Source organism: Silurus meridionalis, chromosome 7 (assembly GCF_014805685.1).
Source record: "Silurus meridionalis isolate SWU-2019-XX chromosome 7, ASM1480568v1, whole genome shotgun sequence".
Lineage (NCBI taxonomy): Eukaryota > Metazoa > Chordata > Actinopteri > Siluriformes > Siluridae > Silurus > Silurus meridionalis.
In genome coordinates, this window is record NC_060890.1 from 14,471,323 (window position 1) to 14,489,942 (window position 18,620).

At 38.2% G+C, this 18,620-nt stretch overlaps 1 protein-coding gene across 7 annotated transcripts in view; it reads right to left on the bottom strand.

The window, feature by feature from the left end:
- The window catches only part of bahcc1b (BAH domain and coiled-coil containing 1b), a 99,520-nt gene that overhangs the window by 65,980 nt on the left and 14,920 nt on the right, over positions 1-18,620 (bottom strand). Inside the window, exons 1-3 of one of the 7 annotated variants that reach the window (XM_046854522.1) lie at positions 11,459-11,669; positions 11,274-11,366; positions 8,578-8,895 (exon numbers count right to left, since the gene is read on the bottom strand). In XM_046854522.1, the coding sequence (XP_046710478.1) occupies positions 8,578-8,749 (172 nt within the window). In that variant the 5' untranslated portion in view covers positions 8,750-8,895; positions 11,274-11,366; positions 11,459-11,669. The other 6 variants (XM_046854527.1, XM_046854523.1, XM_046854525.1 and 3 more) reach the window with 6 other exon arrangements.

Consider the following 18,620-nt stretch of genomic DNA (forward strand, 5'->3'; position numbering starts at 1 on the left):
TGTACAAAGCTATATGCCTGGATTTCTGCATTCCTGTTCACTCTTACTCATAGTCATTATGTTGCCATGCTGATGCTCAGTGAACAAGTTTGTAGCTTAATTGTGTTAACTGCAATCATTACCCAGAACCTCATAAGTGCACCTGGGCCACATCAACGTCCTTGCTTCAAAGCACTGATTTAAAAGTCACTGAATAGGCCAAGGTTGAATGGTCAAAATAATGGCTATATCATCCCCATAATACTCCAATCTTTTATCACCTGAATATATGCGTGTGAGTCCTTGCACTGTGAAAGAACAATACTTTAAAACTATTAACTCAGAACTTGTTTACAATGAAAGTTTTATGGTAGCTGTTCAACATCCAGTACACTGAAAGACAGCTTTAAAATGTCAAAATGCTGCTTTTTTAAAAAATACTTTTAGATTGCATGCTATTATTAGACAGACTTGAGACAGACTGAGCACGGTCAGCAATGATCAATTTGATAAGACTGTTTTTTTTACTGTCTGTCTGAGATACAATCAGATAAGCGGCAAACTACCTGTGTGACAAAACAAATATATTCATGACTAAGAAATGAAAAGGTAAAACAAAAAAGTCAAGAGAAATGAAAGGTGGTGAGGAAAAACACAAAAAGCAATCAAAGTGTAGGTGAAAGACGAAAGGAGAAAAACATTGACAACTGTTTTGTTTTAATCAGAGAACATGAGAATATTCAGATGTGCAGCAGTGGAGTAACAGTTGTCCCTCTCAAATTAAAGTGAGTGGCTGTAAAAGAGAGAGAGGCAGAAAGGCTGTCCCACGAGACTGATTAATACTGAATTCCTGATGCTAATCTTTGTTTTGCACTTTTTTCTTTACGGGTGTCGAAACTGACACACACTCAAGAAGTGTGCCTTATGTATATTTAATGAAGGTTCTGCATTCATTTAGCGCTTTCTTCTCACTGTGTGGCATGCCACATGCTTGCCGTCTTGTAGGCTTTGCTGTTCTTTATATACCCTGATATATACAACCACCTTTATATGTTTTAACCTTATACGTTTTTAAGTTGAGCACACTGTAAATTATGTCTGGATTTTGTTTAGTTCCTCTAACTACTCAATGGTAATCTGATTAGTAGTGTGTGTGTGTGTGTGTGTGTGTGTGTGTGTGTGTGTGTGTGTGTGTGTGTGTGAATGAGAGAGAGAGAGAGAGAGAGAGAGAGAGAGAGAGAGTCAGAGAGATACTAGGTTCGGATGTTGCACCTTGTAGAACAGGTTAGGTTTCGGATAACAGGCAGGAAGCCTCATTGTCTGACATCATGTCTGCAACTATGTGTGATGTCATCAAAATACAAAAACACAAGCAGTACTAAGTATTACCTTTATAATCTTTGCAAAGTCAAACTAATCAGCAAGCAAACACACACGGGCTTCTGAGATCCATTCATTTAATAAAAACTATAGTCTTCCTTACACACAACCTCACACATTGGGTTGGTGCTGACGAGGCTTCAATAGGCATGCAGAGCAGTTGTGTGCATGTACACATACAGAGACACACAGACATACAGCACTCTTAAACAGCCATTAAAGGGAAACTCGTTATCACTCACTCCAATCCTCTCTCACTCTCTCATACAGAGAAAGGTGCACACAGCCCATTACTACAGCTCTCTCATCCCAAGCTTCCTAATCAAGCGTGCTCTCTTTCTTTCCACTAGTACAAAAACTCTTAGCGTTTTGTTTCGCAGACTGTTTAAAATGTCATTTCTCTCTCGTAATCAGACATCAAAGCCAGTTCCGAAGGCTTTTATTTTCTTAGCCAAATCCCAAAATTGTTTCTGATTTAGAGAGCTGGCCACAGGCCTAGCAGCATTTGGAATTAATAATAGAGAGAGGGAGAGGGAGAGAGAGAGAGAGAGAGAGAGAGATGGTCATGTTTAAACTGGTCTGTGGTAGCTAAGTTCATCAGTAAGGTGTCAAAATGAAAAGTAGCTGCATGCGCGCACACGCACACGTGCGCACACTCACACGCACGCACACACACACACACACACACACACACACACACACAGAAGAGGATATCCTGTCTGAACCTGAATATTAACGGATTGGAAATCACACGTTAATCAGCCTTTTACTCAGTCATAGACCATAGGAAAAACTGCTTTGGAGTAATCCTTTATATGTTTTTATCTTTTTTATTCCTTTTTATCTTTGTTTTTTTTTTTTTTTTTTCTTTTTTTTTTTTCTTTTTTTTTTTTTTTTTACAAAATTCAATAAACTGTGTTGTATTCATGTAAGCCTCTCAGAAGAAATATGGACCATAAACAATTCACAGAAATGACCAGGAAGATAAAATGTAAAAAAGAAATGACAAATGGTGAGGTGGTGAAATGATGGAATCAGTGATGAATGAGAAAGTCTGTTTTCATGTGAAAATGTGAGCTGATAGGCAAACAGTCGAGAGAGTGGAATGTGAGTGAGTGTGTGTGTGTGTGTGTGTGTGTGTGTGTGTGTGTGTGTGTGTGTGTGTGTGTGTGTGTGTGTGTGTGTGTGTGTGTGTGTGTGTGTGGTATAAATGAGCTCTGAACGCTCCAACGCACTACCTCATTGTTGTACTGAAACCTGGCTTTAAGAGTTATGCTGCATTCGTGGTACCTTGTGAGTGGTATTTTGCAAGTTGTAATAACATCAATTCCCACCTCAGCACGTTTAACATTTGTAGAGGGAAGAAAACATAGCTATCTCCTGGATAACGTGTCTTTTTGCATGTAAAGCTCATAAAAAAGTGTTTTTTTTCATCCACACTTTTACAGTTACAAACCTGAGGGGCAACTGATGTTGATATACAAAGGTGTACTTGCAAAAATGTATGCAACATTTTATATTAAATATCCAGTACAACAACACCTGCAGACAATATAGCTTAAAATGCTGCCTGCTATCTGATAATAAGGAGCAGTGTTAGCAACAAGCTAGCTGGCTAATCTTAGTGATGTTGATAATTGCTTTCCATATCAGCGATTAATGTGGTCAGTGCTACTAGCATGCTCTAAAGTGTCACGTTTACACTTGTTAACCATTTTGAAACAAGTATTAACTTCACATTGAATGCCGTATAAAGACGTGTGTGACACTTTTTTTCACAGTAAGTAGGCTTGTAACACATATATAATACAAGGTGAGAGGGTGACAATTTTTGCTTTCACATTTACAAGTGGTGTGTTTGTATCCCACTCTTCTGTTCTGGATATGTAAGTACCAACAGGAAGATTTTTTTTTTTTTTGCCAGTAATGAATCATGAGTGAAAAGTGTGAACATTATTTAATAACTGAATAATACATAAAGATATAACCAATACATTAATATTATAAAAAATTATAATAAATGTATAAATATAAAAAATAAAAGAATAGTCTGCAGATTCATTTGAACATTCATCTTTTTTATAATTAAAATTACGCTTTAAAATAAAAGGATATTAAGGCAGAAGTAGATGTAAACACGTGACTTGAGACAACAATAGTGTAGAATGAGATAAGATAAGCATTCTCATATTATATATATATACCACTTTGTTATCGTATGCATGTATATAATGGTAACAGCTCTGTGTGCATGCACACACACACACAGTGCTCAGCTGGCATCAACTTGTGAGTGGTGAAGTAACACACCAAGCTCTGTGCTACCAGGCAGAGGTAATTGGGCCAGATTACCAGCCAGGTGGAAACATTCAGTCTTAAGGCTTCTTTTTTTCCTATCTATTCACTCTTTTCTCTTTCCCTTTAATAATCTTTCTTACTGTTGTTTTAGCAATCAGTATTAGCAAATACAAGACTTGCAATACATTTCTGGTTTAGTGACTCAAAATATCATCACACAATTTTGACTCTATATGCACACAATTATCTTGACATGAAAGTATGAATATTGATTTGAGGAACTCTCTTTCTCTCATGGGATGACTTTTCTCTGACAATATTTAGTTTCACTTTTGCACAGTAGCCACTTTTCTTTACAGCCACTCTCCCTTTGGCTGAATAAACGAGAGACAAAACAGACTGCACAACAGATAAAGAACAAATCAAAGATCAAAAGAGAGAGAAGAGAAGAGAAAGCTCTAAGCCAACTCATGCCTGAGCAGAGCACTAATTTAAACTACGAGCCCTGTGAAAGCCTGAGGCTGCAGGCCACTCTCCATCACACACGGCATGGCTGAGTAACACTCTGGACAGCAGAGGAGGAGGACGAGTGCATAAGGACGAGTGCAGCAACACAGCAGACGACCTGCAGGATCATTCAGATAGGATCCAGGCCCACTGGGAAGGGCATGAAGAAATGGAAAGTAAGCCAAGCAGGGCTTGACAGTGTAGAACTCTTCTTCTATGCAAACATAAATGTCAGTCACAGTATATCCCCCTTCAATAAAGTAAACATTGGGGGCTATGGGTGTCCCGTGGATGTGTATGTGAGAGGTGGAGGGAAAAGGAGGGAGGGGTGTTTCTTAATTTAGAATGAACCTTGAAGTTCACTACTGTGTTTGTTGCATCTATGAGCAGCCCAAAGTACTCTCGAACTATGGTTCTCACACACACACACACACACACACACACACACACACACACACACACACACACACACACAAGCACAAGCACACACGCACTGGTCCTCAAAGAGCATCCCAGAAAGCTCTTCTCATTGATTTCCAGAAATATGCAGGGTCTTTTAAGCATTCCTCTCACCAACCATGTCTCTGCTCTCTAGGGAGGTGTGTGTGCATGTGTGTAAAATAAAAAAGAATGCAAAAGTAAGAGCACAAATGACAGTGAAAGGCAAAGCAAGATATTATATTATATATTATTATATTATGATTATTATTCATTATTTTAAAGCATAATTGTTCTATTCTTGTATGTTGGTAAATGCATCTCTATGGCTGGCAAAGCAAGAGTCCATCAACTTGAATTTCTCAATAAGCAATAGAGTAACCTCAATAATGCGCCGTGTGTTTTTTTCCTCTTTTTCCAACAATGTGATATGAAATAGTGCCTACATGTTGTTTATTTTATATAAATAAATGTGCCTACTAATTAGCTATTCTTCTACTTATTTCAGTGTGAAGAATGAACACAGATCTTGAGCTGAAAATATAATCTATTGAATGTGTTGTAAAAAAGAAAAGATTCAGAGAAAGCACAACGTCTGAAGTGTTTAAAGTAATTACACATTTTAAAGTAAAAACTATAATAATCATTTGTAATATCTAGTCAGCAGTGGGGTTTTGATTCTGTATTTTTTTATAATTTGACAATAATTATTTTACAACAATTTTTCTTTTTGTACGGATCTGAGTTTAAACAGTCTGGCCAACACACACTCACACACACACACACACACACACACGCGCGAGAGGGAGTTAGAGAAACTGTGCACCTGTACTACATGAGCTAGCGTCAGCCTTTGAACAGACTTTCCGCACATCTGCTGAGGAAATGGAGCGGTGGAGCAGAGGAAAGATGGGTAAGGAAGAAAGGAGAAAACATTAGCAAAGGATCCCCCTGTACATATTACCCAGCACCATTTGATCAGCACGTAATCCAAGCTGTTGTAGCAATGCAACAATGTCAGTCAGTGTGAGTGCGTTGGAGATAAAAAAAAAATGGGTTCAGAAATTCAGGAACATTTTTATAATAAATAAATACACAACGAAGCAACACCCCCGGAAATAAATAAATAAATAAATACAATCAAATAAAACTATTTTAAAAACTCTGAAGTAAAACAAACATTTGCTCGAGAGTGCTTATAAATGAGATGGCCTACTTTCCTGGAGTTTGTTCTGTTCGCTTTATTTTACGACTCTGGATGAGTTCATTATACGGAGATATTTGCGCGGGGCAAACACAACTTGTGTGTGAGGAGCCTGAGAGAAGAAGTTCGGAGAACCTGGTGCACTGAAATCTCTATCCAAACCCGTGCAAACTCACTCAATAGTATAGTTATTTACAGAAACACTGCGATATAGTGTGTGAGAAGTGTGTTGCGTTTAGTGTGTGTTTTAGGTAACCTTATAGCCCTGTTAAAGACCGTGAAGCCTAGGGTTAGTGATTCAAGTTTGTCGGCTGGAAATCCGCGTTGCAGCATTTAAGTAATGCGTTTTGTTAGTCCTGACTTGTAAATTTTGAGATCACTTGGTATAAAAAATACACGTTGAAATCAGCCGATATTAAGTATTCTTCCGGTGTTCTAAAAACTTGAAATTTCCAAGGAAATAAAATGTAAAAACCAGCCTCCAGAAAATCAACTTTCAAACAATCTAATTCGTTAATTAGGCTATACTTTAAAAAACTCGATTTACATTGCTATTAATAGTATTTGTATTGGAAATAAGAGATTTATTTGAACGCCTTAAGACTCAGGAACGTGCCAAAGTGTGACATAAAAAACAGAACAGTGCAAAAAAAAAATCACTCCGGTTTAATCAAAGTCTGGTTACACGTCTCCGGGTGGCCGAAAGTTATAGCCTACACACTAAAAAATAAAGAGGTGCATTAGGCTAATATTGACTGATAATAGTGTGGAAAACATGCTGTTAATTTACAAATCTTTTTTTTTTCTTTAGTAAGCTTCAGTGTATTCTTCTGTAATAGTCAGGACATGGTGTTGCGTAGGATTCGCTTGTGGATCAACCGAAATGTAGTTGCAACGGGCACTTCCGCCACATCTTAAACCAATTAGAGCCATGTTTGTATAATCACTAGAGTCGAGTATTTACATTCACATTAGAGTGACCAAGACGCAATTAGTCCGGCACAATGCATACAGGCGAAAACCATGGGCCAGGAATACAGTATGAAAAAACAACAACAACAAAAACAAAACAAAGAAGGCCGATCACAATGTCCGAGAGGGAGAAGTGCGTCTCTCATTAGGGCGAGAAGAAAAGACTTCCACCGGTTCAACAGTTTTCCTTCAAGACATGCACGTTTACATGGTGCACTTTAGATTCCTGGGAGACAGGAACATTCCAGACTCCCTCACACACCTACCAAACATTTTACTGCATCAGGTGTCTTAAAGCAAGTAATAATAATAATAATAATAATAATAATAATAATAATTGTATTATTATTATCATCATTATTATTATTATTATTATTGTCGTCATTATTATTATAATGATGACAATAATAATTAACCCTGTCCTCAGAACTGAACACCCGTGCTATATGAAAACACTGCTGGTGTCAAACATTAAGCAAGATATTAATTAAAAATTGTATTTTTAATCATCATCGTCATCATAATTGTTACCAGATTTGTTGAATTGTAAACAATGTAGTAACTATGTAAACCAGTAACTGCACAGGGATTTCACTCTAGTTTATATGTTAACCTAAATAACAAAGCAATTCCCCACGAATCTCTGAAGAATAAATAATTTCTAAACAATACACGAGGAGGAAAGCCTAAATAAGTTTAGCATTGCCTCCAACCATCAGGACACTCATTGATTCTGAGATTAATTACACGTTTAGTCGGCTGCATTTTCGCTAAAGACTGGAGCAACAAAAACATCACGCCAATCTGAAAATGCTTTACTGCTTTACAATCCTGAGTAGCAGTTACATGGTTTTACGAAGGCTTTCCTCATTCAAACACACACAAAAAAATGAATGTGTCTGCAGCCTAAGTCTATACATTACACGTGATTAATAATTAATGTGATTTAAGTCGCTGCCATCATTTATATGAATGCACGTGACACATTTATATCCCATCAGCATGCAAACGAGATGCAATGCAGCCGGACTCATAACGCCACAGCCACTTGTTAAATCTAATGCATGCACTGTCAAGCCACTCGCACCCCGTCACTTCAGCGCTCGATATAGAAACCGGATTTTCTAGCATTACAGAACCCTCTATTACCAAATCACACACACACACACACACACACACACACACACACACACACACACAAGCGCGGACTGACCCTAATCCTGGACACTAAAATACGTTACGCACACGCACATCGCTCAAACGTGGCGTTGGTGTGATAGCAAATAAAGACATTAATTTAGTTGATAATAAAACTAAACTCTCACTCTTACATATTCTATAAGGAACATAGAGGAGTTTCGTTTGTGATAGGCGTCCAAAAATATAACGCATTTCAGTAATGAGTCACTAAAGTACAATATTACGAATTTCGAAAGGTTTAAGCTCTACCAGAAAACACACACACACACACACACACACACACACACACACACACACACACACACACACACACACATATATATACAGCTAATGTCAGACACTAATTAGTTGTTACAATACCGTATAGAACTTGTCTATAAAGTTCAGATCAGTGCACAGTGAGCTAATTTCCAAAAAGTATATACTGTCTAAATAATTTTCCTTTCCAATAAATATGTGCAGCCTATTGCCTACTACACACAGGTGCGGTGTCTGTGTCTACTGCACGCCGAAACACTCAGCATACAATATAACCATGTGTGTGTGTGTACAAAAGCTCAACAAGAAAGCTCAGTAAGAGAAGTAGTGGAAACACTTACCTGATTGTGAAGGTATGGGGATGTGTGAGGGGTAGAATTTCCCGGGTTGGAAGGCAGCGGGGTGCTGCACGGCTGCGTGGCCGGCAGCAGTGATCCGAGAGGCGACGCGATGAGCCAACGGGCCTCGCTCTGTGAGCAGCGGCGGAGGAGGGCCGAAGTCCCGGCCTTCCATTCCAAAACAGCCGATAAATCCGAAATCCAAAGGGGGCAAACCAAACCGACGCTATAATCCCGTTAGGAGTTTCGCTTAGGTCTTGCATTCAGCACCGTGTTGGATCTGACGCTCACAAAAAGTAGCCTACGTCCCAGTCATATTTTCTGCAACAAAATAGCACGCACAGCTTTTAGTCCGAAATGCAATGGAAATGTTGCACAGGTTCAAATAAAATGCACACGTCGAGTTTTTTTCGTGAACTTTAAAAGACGCTTGCAGTCTTGTGTTGAAATTATATATCTGTATAATCAAGCAATAGATGAATAGACTTGTAGAAACAGGTTTTAAAATTCTCGTCTTTTTTTTTTTATTTCTCTGTGAGTTGATCTGAATGAGGCAGAGTAGCAGCACGCCCCCAAATTTACCCACTGAAGTCTGTACAACACGAAATCAGACACATTTTACAATAATACATACAGATTATACTCTACATATATTATTATAATTATTATCTGCATTATTATTATTATCTGTATGATGATGATTATTATTATTATTAAATATTTGTACACAGCCTTCACGTTATTTAAATGTAATCAACTCTCATCAAATGATAAATATATTGTTTACCTTACAGTGTTCCACTATACACCTAAACATATATGAATCTAACAAATCTACTGAAAGCCTTTTAGTGCAAGACATGAATTTTGGGTTAAACTGCTGCCCGTGTCCGCGTGAATTCTGAATTGAACTCTTCTCATTCTGTCCACTAAATCTGGAAGTGTGGCCCAAAAGATTAGGCCTCACCATCATCACCTTTGGCCCCAAATCCCCGACTTCACTCAAATCTCGTGTATTAACATGTAAATGACCTCCTGCGATAGCACACCGACAATAGGCTCTGTATCGTTTTAAATCCAATCAAGAAAAAGAAATACGAATTAGTTGAATTTCCAGCGTGGCACAACTATCTCTCCAACAGAATACAGATAGATCAGTACTCACGGAATGTGCCTTAAAGAATGTGAAATAGTCACTCATATATATATATATATATATATATATATATATATATATATATATATATATATATATATATATATGTGTGTGTGTGTGTGTGTGTGTGTGTGTGTGTGTGTGTGTGTGTGTGTGTGTGTGTGTGTGTGCGTGTATGTACACATATATACACACATACACGGTCTGGTAAAATAAATGTAGTGGTGTACTTCCTTTTCTACCCCATATAAAAGCAACAGAGCCCATGTGATTGATCACCTATCGACTCGTCATCATTCTAAATTAAAATGAAAAAAAAAAAATGCATGCAAGTATTCCAAACGTAGGCAAATGATGCACACATCTCGTAGTTTATCATGTGGCGATCGCATGGGCAATTTTGCAGTCGACTTCTATAAATTGAACATCGATAGCGAGTGACTGGAGTGACTGGATATATGTCACACTCACACACACACACACACACACACACACACACACATATATATATATATATATATATATATATATATATATATATATATATATATATATATATACACATACACACATATATTCACACACACACACACACACACACACACACACACACACACACACACACACACACACACACGAATGATAAATTCGCCAGTTTCCAATTTTATCCGCAAACAAATACAAAACGTAGACAAGCAGCATATCCCCAAATGCAAGGATGAAAAACATGTTTTTGATAAACCGAACTTAAAGAATGTAAGACAGTGTGCTGCTGTTTCATTGCCTGTGACATTCTTTAAACGCTCATTGCGAAACAGCGCACTTCAGCCTTTCCCTATATGATAATGCGAAGCCTTTTTTTTCTGGCGTCATTGCAACGACAGACACAGGCTTAACAATTTCTTTAATTTCAGCTCCACATCAGTAGCCCACTAAAGCTTTGTATGGTAATGTCGGGTTTTTTTATGTTTGGAGCTCTGTTAAAATCTGACTGAAAACAATATAGTTGGACAGTGAGGCATGAGCACTCTGAAACGATGCGCTCCTGTGAGCTACACGCGTGTACATCCGAGTTTGTTTATTTGGGGTTTTTTATTGTATATTTAAAAAAACTAGACATATGCGAAAGAAAGAAATAGAGTTTTTAATTGCGTAGATTACAATCCAGCAAAATGCATATGATCCATAATAAATATAAGTTCATTGTGTAGGCGGTAGGTACAGTAAAATCTATGCAATGAAAAGGATATGTTATATGTGATATATGATATATATACACACACACATATATACATTAAATACGTTAGCTGGTATGACGCAAAAGCACCGAAAACTGTCGTCTTTTAGTTCCGTTTTAAATTCAGCCGGTTTGCATTAATGTATTATTTAGGAGCGGAGTCGCTTTGATATTGTAAATCAAACCCAGTCGCTGGAGTGTGCAAACACAAATGGCAGGCATCAGGCGTTAATAGGAATTTACGCATGCCAGTTATTATTATTATTATTATTATTATTATTATTATTATTAGTTAGTAACAGGCACCTATCAGAAGCGGCAAATGAATAGCTGGAACACATTTCTCAATCAGCCATCAGCGCGTCAGTATCACAGTAATTCTGCATAACACCAGATATTCTGCGAGAAAGAAATATGGTAAGAGCAGCTCTGGAAAACAAATGTTTATTATTACACACATAGACTGTATACTATAGAAATGATTTACTTACTGGTAAGTTATTCCTTTGCATAACAATAAACGGTTAAAAAACATAGTGTAAAAAACTGGTAAAAGACAGCAAATTTAGAATAAAAAAAAACGACATGTGGAATTGGTTACATCCTAGCCTGGTGACTGCAGTGTGAGCAGTTAGAGTTCGGAGATACACCGCACTATAGAGCTTCTACTCAAGCGATCTCGTGTACATGCAGGCTCAGGCTCTTTCCTGAATCCGCTCATGCCACTCAATGAGACATGAGGGAGGAGCCAGGGGAGACAGCTTCACCCATTGGTTTAATACCGACTTGTCAATAAGCTCGAGCAGAGCGCCGCGGGATAAACACGGACTCTGATTGGCTGCGACTCTAAGCCAATGGCGGGTTAGTCATCAGGCAACGAAACAAAACAGTGCGCGCTACATTCAACCTCCCCAGCAGTGCTGCTAAGCCGAGCCGTCCTAACCACATGTCTACCGGTAGCTTCAAAAAAGAATAGCACATGAATTCGTCGTTATTTAAAGGGAAGCATTTTCCAATTTATTTTTAACAGTCCTATAAAATATTCCGGTTTTTTTTTTCAACTTGCTGGAAAAAAATATGTGGTCACCCACAAATATCCAGCTAGTTTATACAATCTTGTTTGGTATAGTTGGTTTGGATTACAAACTAAACTGATCAGATCTTAAGCCTTTACGGGGAAAAGAAAAACTCCAAATGACGTAGCAAAAATATGCTAAAAATAGCTTGCTATAGGTTCTTTGTACATATTAATATCTGATGGTTTTAAGCATAAAAGGGTTAAACATCTCAGGCTTCAACCTGAAACATGTTTGATTGGCTGGCATGTTGCCAGAACGGTGTCAATCATAGAGTGTAAACAAGGCTCTGATTGGCTGCTGGCCAGTCCGCACTGGGCTGCCTGAAAAAGCAATTACTGGCCTTGCGGTTTCAAGGCGGCCCAAAGCTGCATGATGAAAGGAGATAAGAAGGGGCGGTTTCAAGGCCTCCCCTAGGCGAACCTAGCTGGCCCCAAAGCTAAAGGAGAGTCAAGAGTGACTTAATCAAAGGGAATACGTTAAAAGGAGGAAATTACACGTTATATTAAATATACAATCTAGATGCGCGGATTAATTTAGCTTAATACAACTGCAGCATTCTAAAACGAGTAGACTGTATGGATATTGCTGAACCAGAACAATATATCGGGGATAGAGCGTGTTCGTGCAGCAATGGAGGCGAGAGGGTTTCCCCTCACAATAAACAAGTTGCCGCTGTTTTCTGCGGACTTTCACTACATCTTACTGTAACCTCTTTTAATTTTTTTTTAGATCGGACATTTCCTCACTGTAAGTGGCCTGCTTTGTGTTTTCAAAGAGTTGTGGAATAAGTGACATTTAATGTCTCACTTATCAGTGTTTACAGGACGGCGATTTTCGTGTGCATTTTATCAGGACAATAAACAAAAGGGGGAAAAAACATCAGCGCTAATGCACTGAAAAACTATTATTAATAAATTGTAAATGATATTTGATAAAAAAAATTGTACTATAATTAACTGGTTGTCCGGGCTTATTTAATTCATTTTTATTCTACACGATCAACAAGCAAAAAAAATAAAAAAAAATAAAAATAATAGAAAACATACATTTTCAAGAGAGCGCGTAAGACACTTGTTTAAATTAAAACGTTTTATTTAATTTATTTAAATCAACTGCCCGCAATAAACTAAATGAAAAACAATCGTCACCTGCAAAATGCTAAATAACCCAAAAAGGGAAAAAAGGGAAAGGGAAGCACAAAATAAATTTTGTAACGACTGCTATGTAGTAGATTGTACAGAATATATGAGCTCTTCGCTGTTTTTCTCATGTGGCCTGGTCGCTTGCTGGAACTTGCAGCCACGGCAGTGCAGTTACATTAAAACGTTAACCGTGTCGTAACCGAAAGACCCATGACAAAAGAAATTAATACAAAAAATTCCTCACGGTGTTTAAATGAAACACAACGTCGATATATTCAGACCAACTTCTGGAGAAGATTCAAGCATACGTGGAAGAGTTGATAGCAGTGACAAAAATCACTTCAATTTATGATCGTGACTTAAATTTTTGAAGGCAAATCCCTGAATATTAAAATGTCTTTTAAAAATGTAAGGGAACAATAAAAATCTGTTTTACAATTTATGAAGATGCACCTCTTTAAACATACATCTACATTTCATATATTTAGTGACACGGAAGCCCCTTTTACTGCACTTTATTGGTTTCTTTTCGCAACCTGAAAGGTGGGTGTGAGGTTCGTATTTAGTGCTGTACGATATAATAGCGCTGGCCTGCGAGACTCCGCAGAGAGAGAGAGAGAGAGAGAGAGAGAGAAGTGCCAGCGCGAGCTACCCTGCTGTGGGACGCGGGGATAATTAATGCGGAGTGACTGATTGCTCTTGAAACAGACCAGTCCCACGAAGAGCATTGTCCACGATCGGTGGAGCGTCTCTGATTGACACTTTCCCTCCATCTCCTGGCCACATTCAAACTACCGGAACGGGCCGTTTGTCACCAGCGCGGGCCAAGACTGCTGCTGCAAGACCCCGTTATTGTTCTAGGCCGCAGTTTTAAACCGGTTTGAAGCAGGCCGTGTTCTCACTGCTCCGCCTTTGGCAAGAATATTTCAAGCAGGATGCTCCAATTCCGTGTCTGATCTGATGCTACTTGCATGCGAATACATGTCTATTGAGTCTTAGTGTTGATGAACTGTGCACAAGAGCATTATAATAAATACGTATATTGAGGTATTTCTATTCCATTTTCATTTACGCTGATCTAACACCGATGACTGCAAAAAAAAAAAAAGTCACTAATATATGTGTGTGTGTGTGTGTGTGTGTGTGTGTGTGTGTGTGTGTGAGAGAGAGAGAGAGAGAGAGAGAGAGAGAGAGACTTTGTGTGATCTATACGTAAAACTTCAAATTGTACACAAATATTGATTATTATTTGGTAACCCACAGACGTCACTTATAACCCTGTAACATGCGTTCAAATGTGTTTAAGTAAGACTAAGTCAGGCAATTTTATGACCTTGTGACCTCTCCCTAACTTTGTACAGACAACCTACTCACAGAGTTATTTTCATTGCTCTTACCATTTGTTTTAGCTCGGCGCTCTTCATCCACGCACACACCAATGCTATATGTAAGTTCACATTAGTGATCTTGTGGTCAGAGTGGAAGAAACTTGGCATGTTTGGTGATTGTCACAACATTTCCCAGCGCTGAGAAAGTGTGGCGTGAACGCGGTCTTGGGGCGTTGCTGGGAATTCCTTCCCCAACCCCCGTTTCATACAATAAATAAAATAAACCTGAGCTGTGCAGTGAGCCCTTAGAATCGTCGCCCCCTTTCACCCCACCAGTGACACCACTGTCAGGGTGTACACATTTATTTCAGCCATCACCTACTTTCCTAAACGCATTAATACAACACAGGGGCTGTGCTTCTCTTTGGCGGTCTTAAAGGGTCGCACTGACTGCGCGAAGTTCGCAATCTGCATTCAGTACATACGGGGATGCGGTCACTGTATAACATAAGGAAACCGCCATTATAAAGAACAAACATTACATTACAGAGTTAGTTATAGATTTCTATTGAACAAAGTAGAAACCAGGGCATCGAGGCTGTGTGGCGCGGCCATATTACACCACTTGACTTAATTGAATAAACATACGTGCCCACAAGGGAGGGCACTAAGTCCAATCAGCCCAATCGCCGTCTATAATTTCGAGGGAATGGCGTTTCCGCCTGTTTAGTTCGGTACCACTGCGAGGTTATCAATAGGAAAACCCATCTGTGTCCAATTAAGTCAAGTATGGGCTCACTCCCATAAATGACACAAACCTCCCTCATTACGACCTGTTTTATTGAAAAAGCTAAAAGTTAAACTAAACGATGGTAAAGAAGTGTAACAGAATACACTGGACATATGGGTCACTGTTGGTTTGATTAAAGAAGACCTTCATTATCTTATTTCTGATACGCAGAAAACCTGACAAAAACGAACCAAGTCAAAAAGGTTGTTTCAAAAGAACAGACGAGACTCAACTTATCTAGTCATATATATGAAGGCATGATCAGAAATGCACAATATGTGTCATGAAAAGTATGGAAAATGGTTGATATGGGGAGAAATTGGTTTAAAGCCGACACACGGCTCTGTACTAAGGGTCTTTTTTCCCTCCACAGAGCGATTTATTAGGCTCCATGCCAGATGGTTTTAAATAAGCCTTCGTTACTATCGCCTACACAGTTTACAATTTAAGAAGGGTCTAGTAGTTTTCATCATTCACGCAAATTTCACTGCTAAAGCAGTGTATACCGGAAACTAGTGCGGTTACTAAATTCTTTGTTTCTAGCGAAGATTGGAGAGAAAATTACATTTTGCTTTGACTTTTTATATAATGCTTTTCTTGATCAGGTATGTTTTATGACACCATAGATTGTATTATATACGATAAAAAATAAAATAGACTATACTAAATTTTGATGAACGCAATATCTACAACAATATGTGCGTTAATGTGTGTGTGTGGGGGGATACATAAAATTGTGAACAACGATGAACGTTTTGCTATGTATTATTGCGTTTTGCAATACGTGTTGTAAATCTTTGAAATACACCTATTCGCAATAGAAGAAATTCCTACAAGCTGAATGGGCTGATGTTCAAAAGTGGGCATTCAACGTTTTGCATGCCGTCGTCAATCAGCTACATAAGGCTTTGGAGGCCTCATATAAAAACACATGTTGGCACTGTTTTGTGAGAGATCTATTGAAAATGAACGATTCTTTTTTGCGTTGTATGCTAGTAAAAATGCCACCGTTACTGTTTTTTTTCATTCATCATAAAAACGTATCTCCTGCCAAAGCTATAGTGATCTTGTAGATCAAAACAACTCATGACTGACCTCGTTCACAAACCTCCAGAAAAAACTTCCAAAACACCGAAGGAAGCTTATAATGCTGAATTTAAATTGGGCAAGCAAAGTTTATTTGTGCGCTCTTTAATGAGTTCTAGACCTCGACGTGTTTTGTTTTCCTGTCGACTTATTAATTGACATTGCAAAATCAACAAGGTTTTACATTTACCTGCTTGCAGAAGATAAGTTAATGCAAATGCAGAAGACGGACGGTATTTCACTCACAGTACTGATTAAATTGAATGCATTGGTCACTTAGAAGCATGGAGGGAAGCCCTGTGTCTGTATCACTGTCACACATTTATATATATATATATATATATATATATATATATATATATATATATATATATATATATATATATATATATACACACACACACATACACGCGACAGTAATACCACTGGACATTAATCCATTGAAAGCATTGTGTGCTTTCCCAGACATTGATTGAAAACATATATATATATATATATATATATATATATATATATATATATACATATATACACATATATATGTACACATATATACACACACACACAATTTCAATCTAAACGTTGTAGTGATTCCGATAACGGATGTATTCACATGCAAAGAAACAGGCTAAGAGATAATGTTTATCACAATCGTATAAATAACAAACTCGTAAGCACATAGCACTCTTCCCTAAAATACCTATTTCACAGTCTAATCCTAGGCGAGGGCGATAAATCAAAATCTGAGTAGTAGAAAACACCTACCTATAAAAACGCCAATCCGGACAACAAATCTATTCAGAACGGAGACTGGCTATTGATTTACGCAGAGTGGAGCAAAAAAAAGAAAGGACGAAAACACCAAGCCAGTTCTGTACATTCAGGCCTTTGACAATAAAAATACTTCTAAAGTTTCTCCTTCTTTCGTGTATCGTGTTACCACCTATAGAGACGACTTGGTAAAGAAGTTATTCAGTTTACGTTCTTGGCAGCATAATTACCGTTCGAGTCGAAAAAAACCCTTTGCATGGTCACTCTCCTCTAATTGGCAGTTAAAAGATGATCTGGATTCTATCTGCAGCTCCTGCTATAATGTAGACCAGTTTAGTGCGTGGAGCAAATCCGCCCGAATAGAGCCTGCTGCCTCTGCGAGCCTCTATAATCACACATTTATTGCAGCATGACGCGTCCTTCTCTCCCACAATGCAGCTGAAAGTAAGAACTGATGAAGAGATGAACACAATTTAACACACACATTTACCGAATGCATGGCGTTTTCTTAGCTTTTTTGTTTTTGAATGCACGCGGCACCCCACTCCCTGACGCACCTTGGACTGTTCTTTCTTTTCCCCCTTTTAAGATCGCTCTTGGAACTGGACTTCAAATGTACTACGGGGGGGGAAGCGACCCCCTCACAATCTCTCCGAGAAGATCTTGGATGCATTTATTCACTTAGGCTCCTCCATATTGGTGGACCCCCCACCTTACTCAAATAAGATAACGATCACATAACTTTGTCGTTTAAAAAATGTTAAAAAAAAAAAAATCTTTTTTTTTTTTTACAAAACACAGGCAGAAAGAAACCCGCAAATCACGCCACCGAATAGGATCATCACATACCGCGCTTTTAAAAACAGAAATAAAAGCGACGTGATTGTTTGCTTCAAACCTCCACAAGAACAAAAACCCGAGACAGATGTTGGAACCATTTGCAAAAACAACACAAACACACGTTCGCTTCGACTGAATTTTACTTATCGAGTTACAGATTTCTCTTGAAGCAAAAACAAATCAAATGCATCCATTACACGTGACATCCTTTAATTAAAAAAAGCTCAGGATGTAGTTTAGAAAACAAAAAAAAAAACATTTAAAACCCAAAATAAGCTTTTTGCCCCTAACGCGAGGTGAGTTTCCCCTGTAAACCCCGCGAGCGAGTTTTAGCCCCGCCCTTTGCTTTAATATGGTCGTTCACGGGTAATGACGTCACAACTTAACCCATTCCTGCCCACTCAAAATCACAAGTCAGGATGAACTCTATTCGTTGAAGGTTTAACTTAACTTACTAAATAATTTACAGTGATTAGTTTTACAGTTTGTATGTCAAATAACCACAGTAAAAAAAAGTATGACTAAGATATAATTTGGGAAAAATATAAGAAGTTATCAAATCTGAGGGCAAGTGTGTGTGTGTATAAGCCACAAAAGTGCTCAGCTTAGTCTAACAG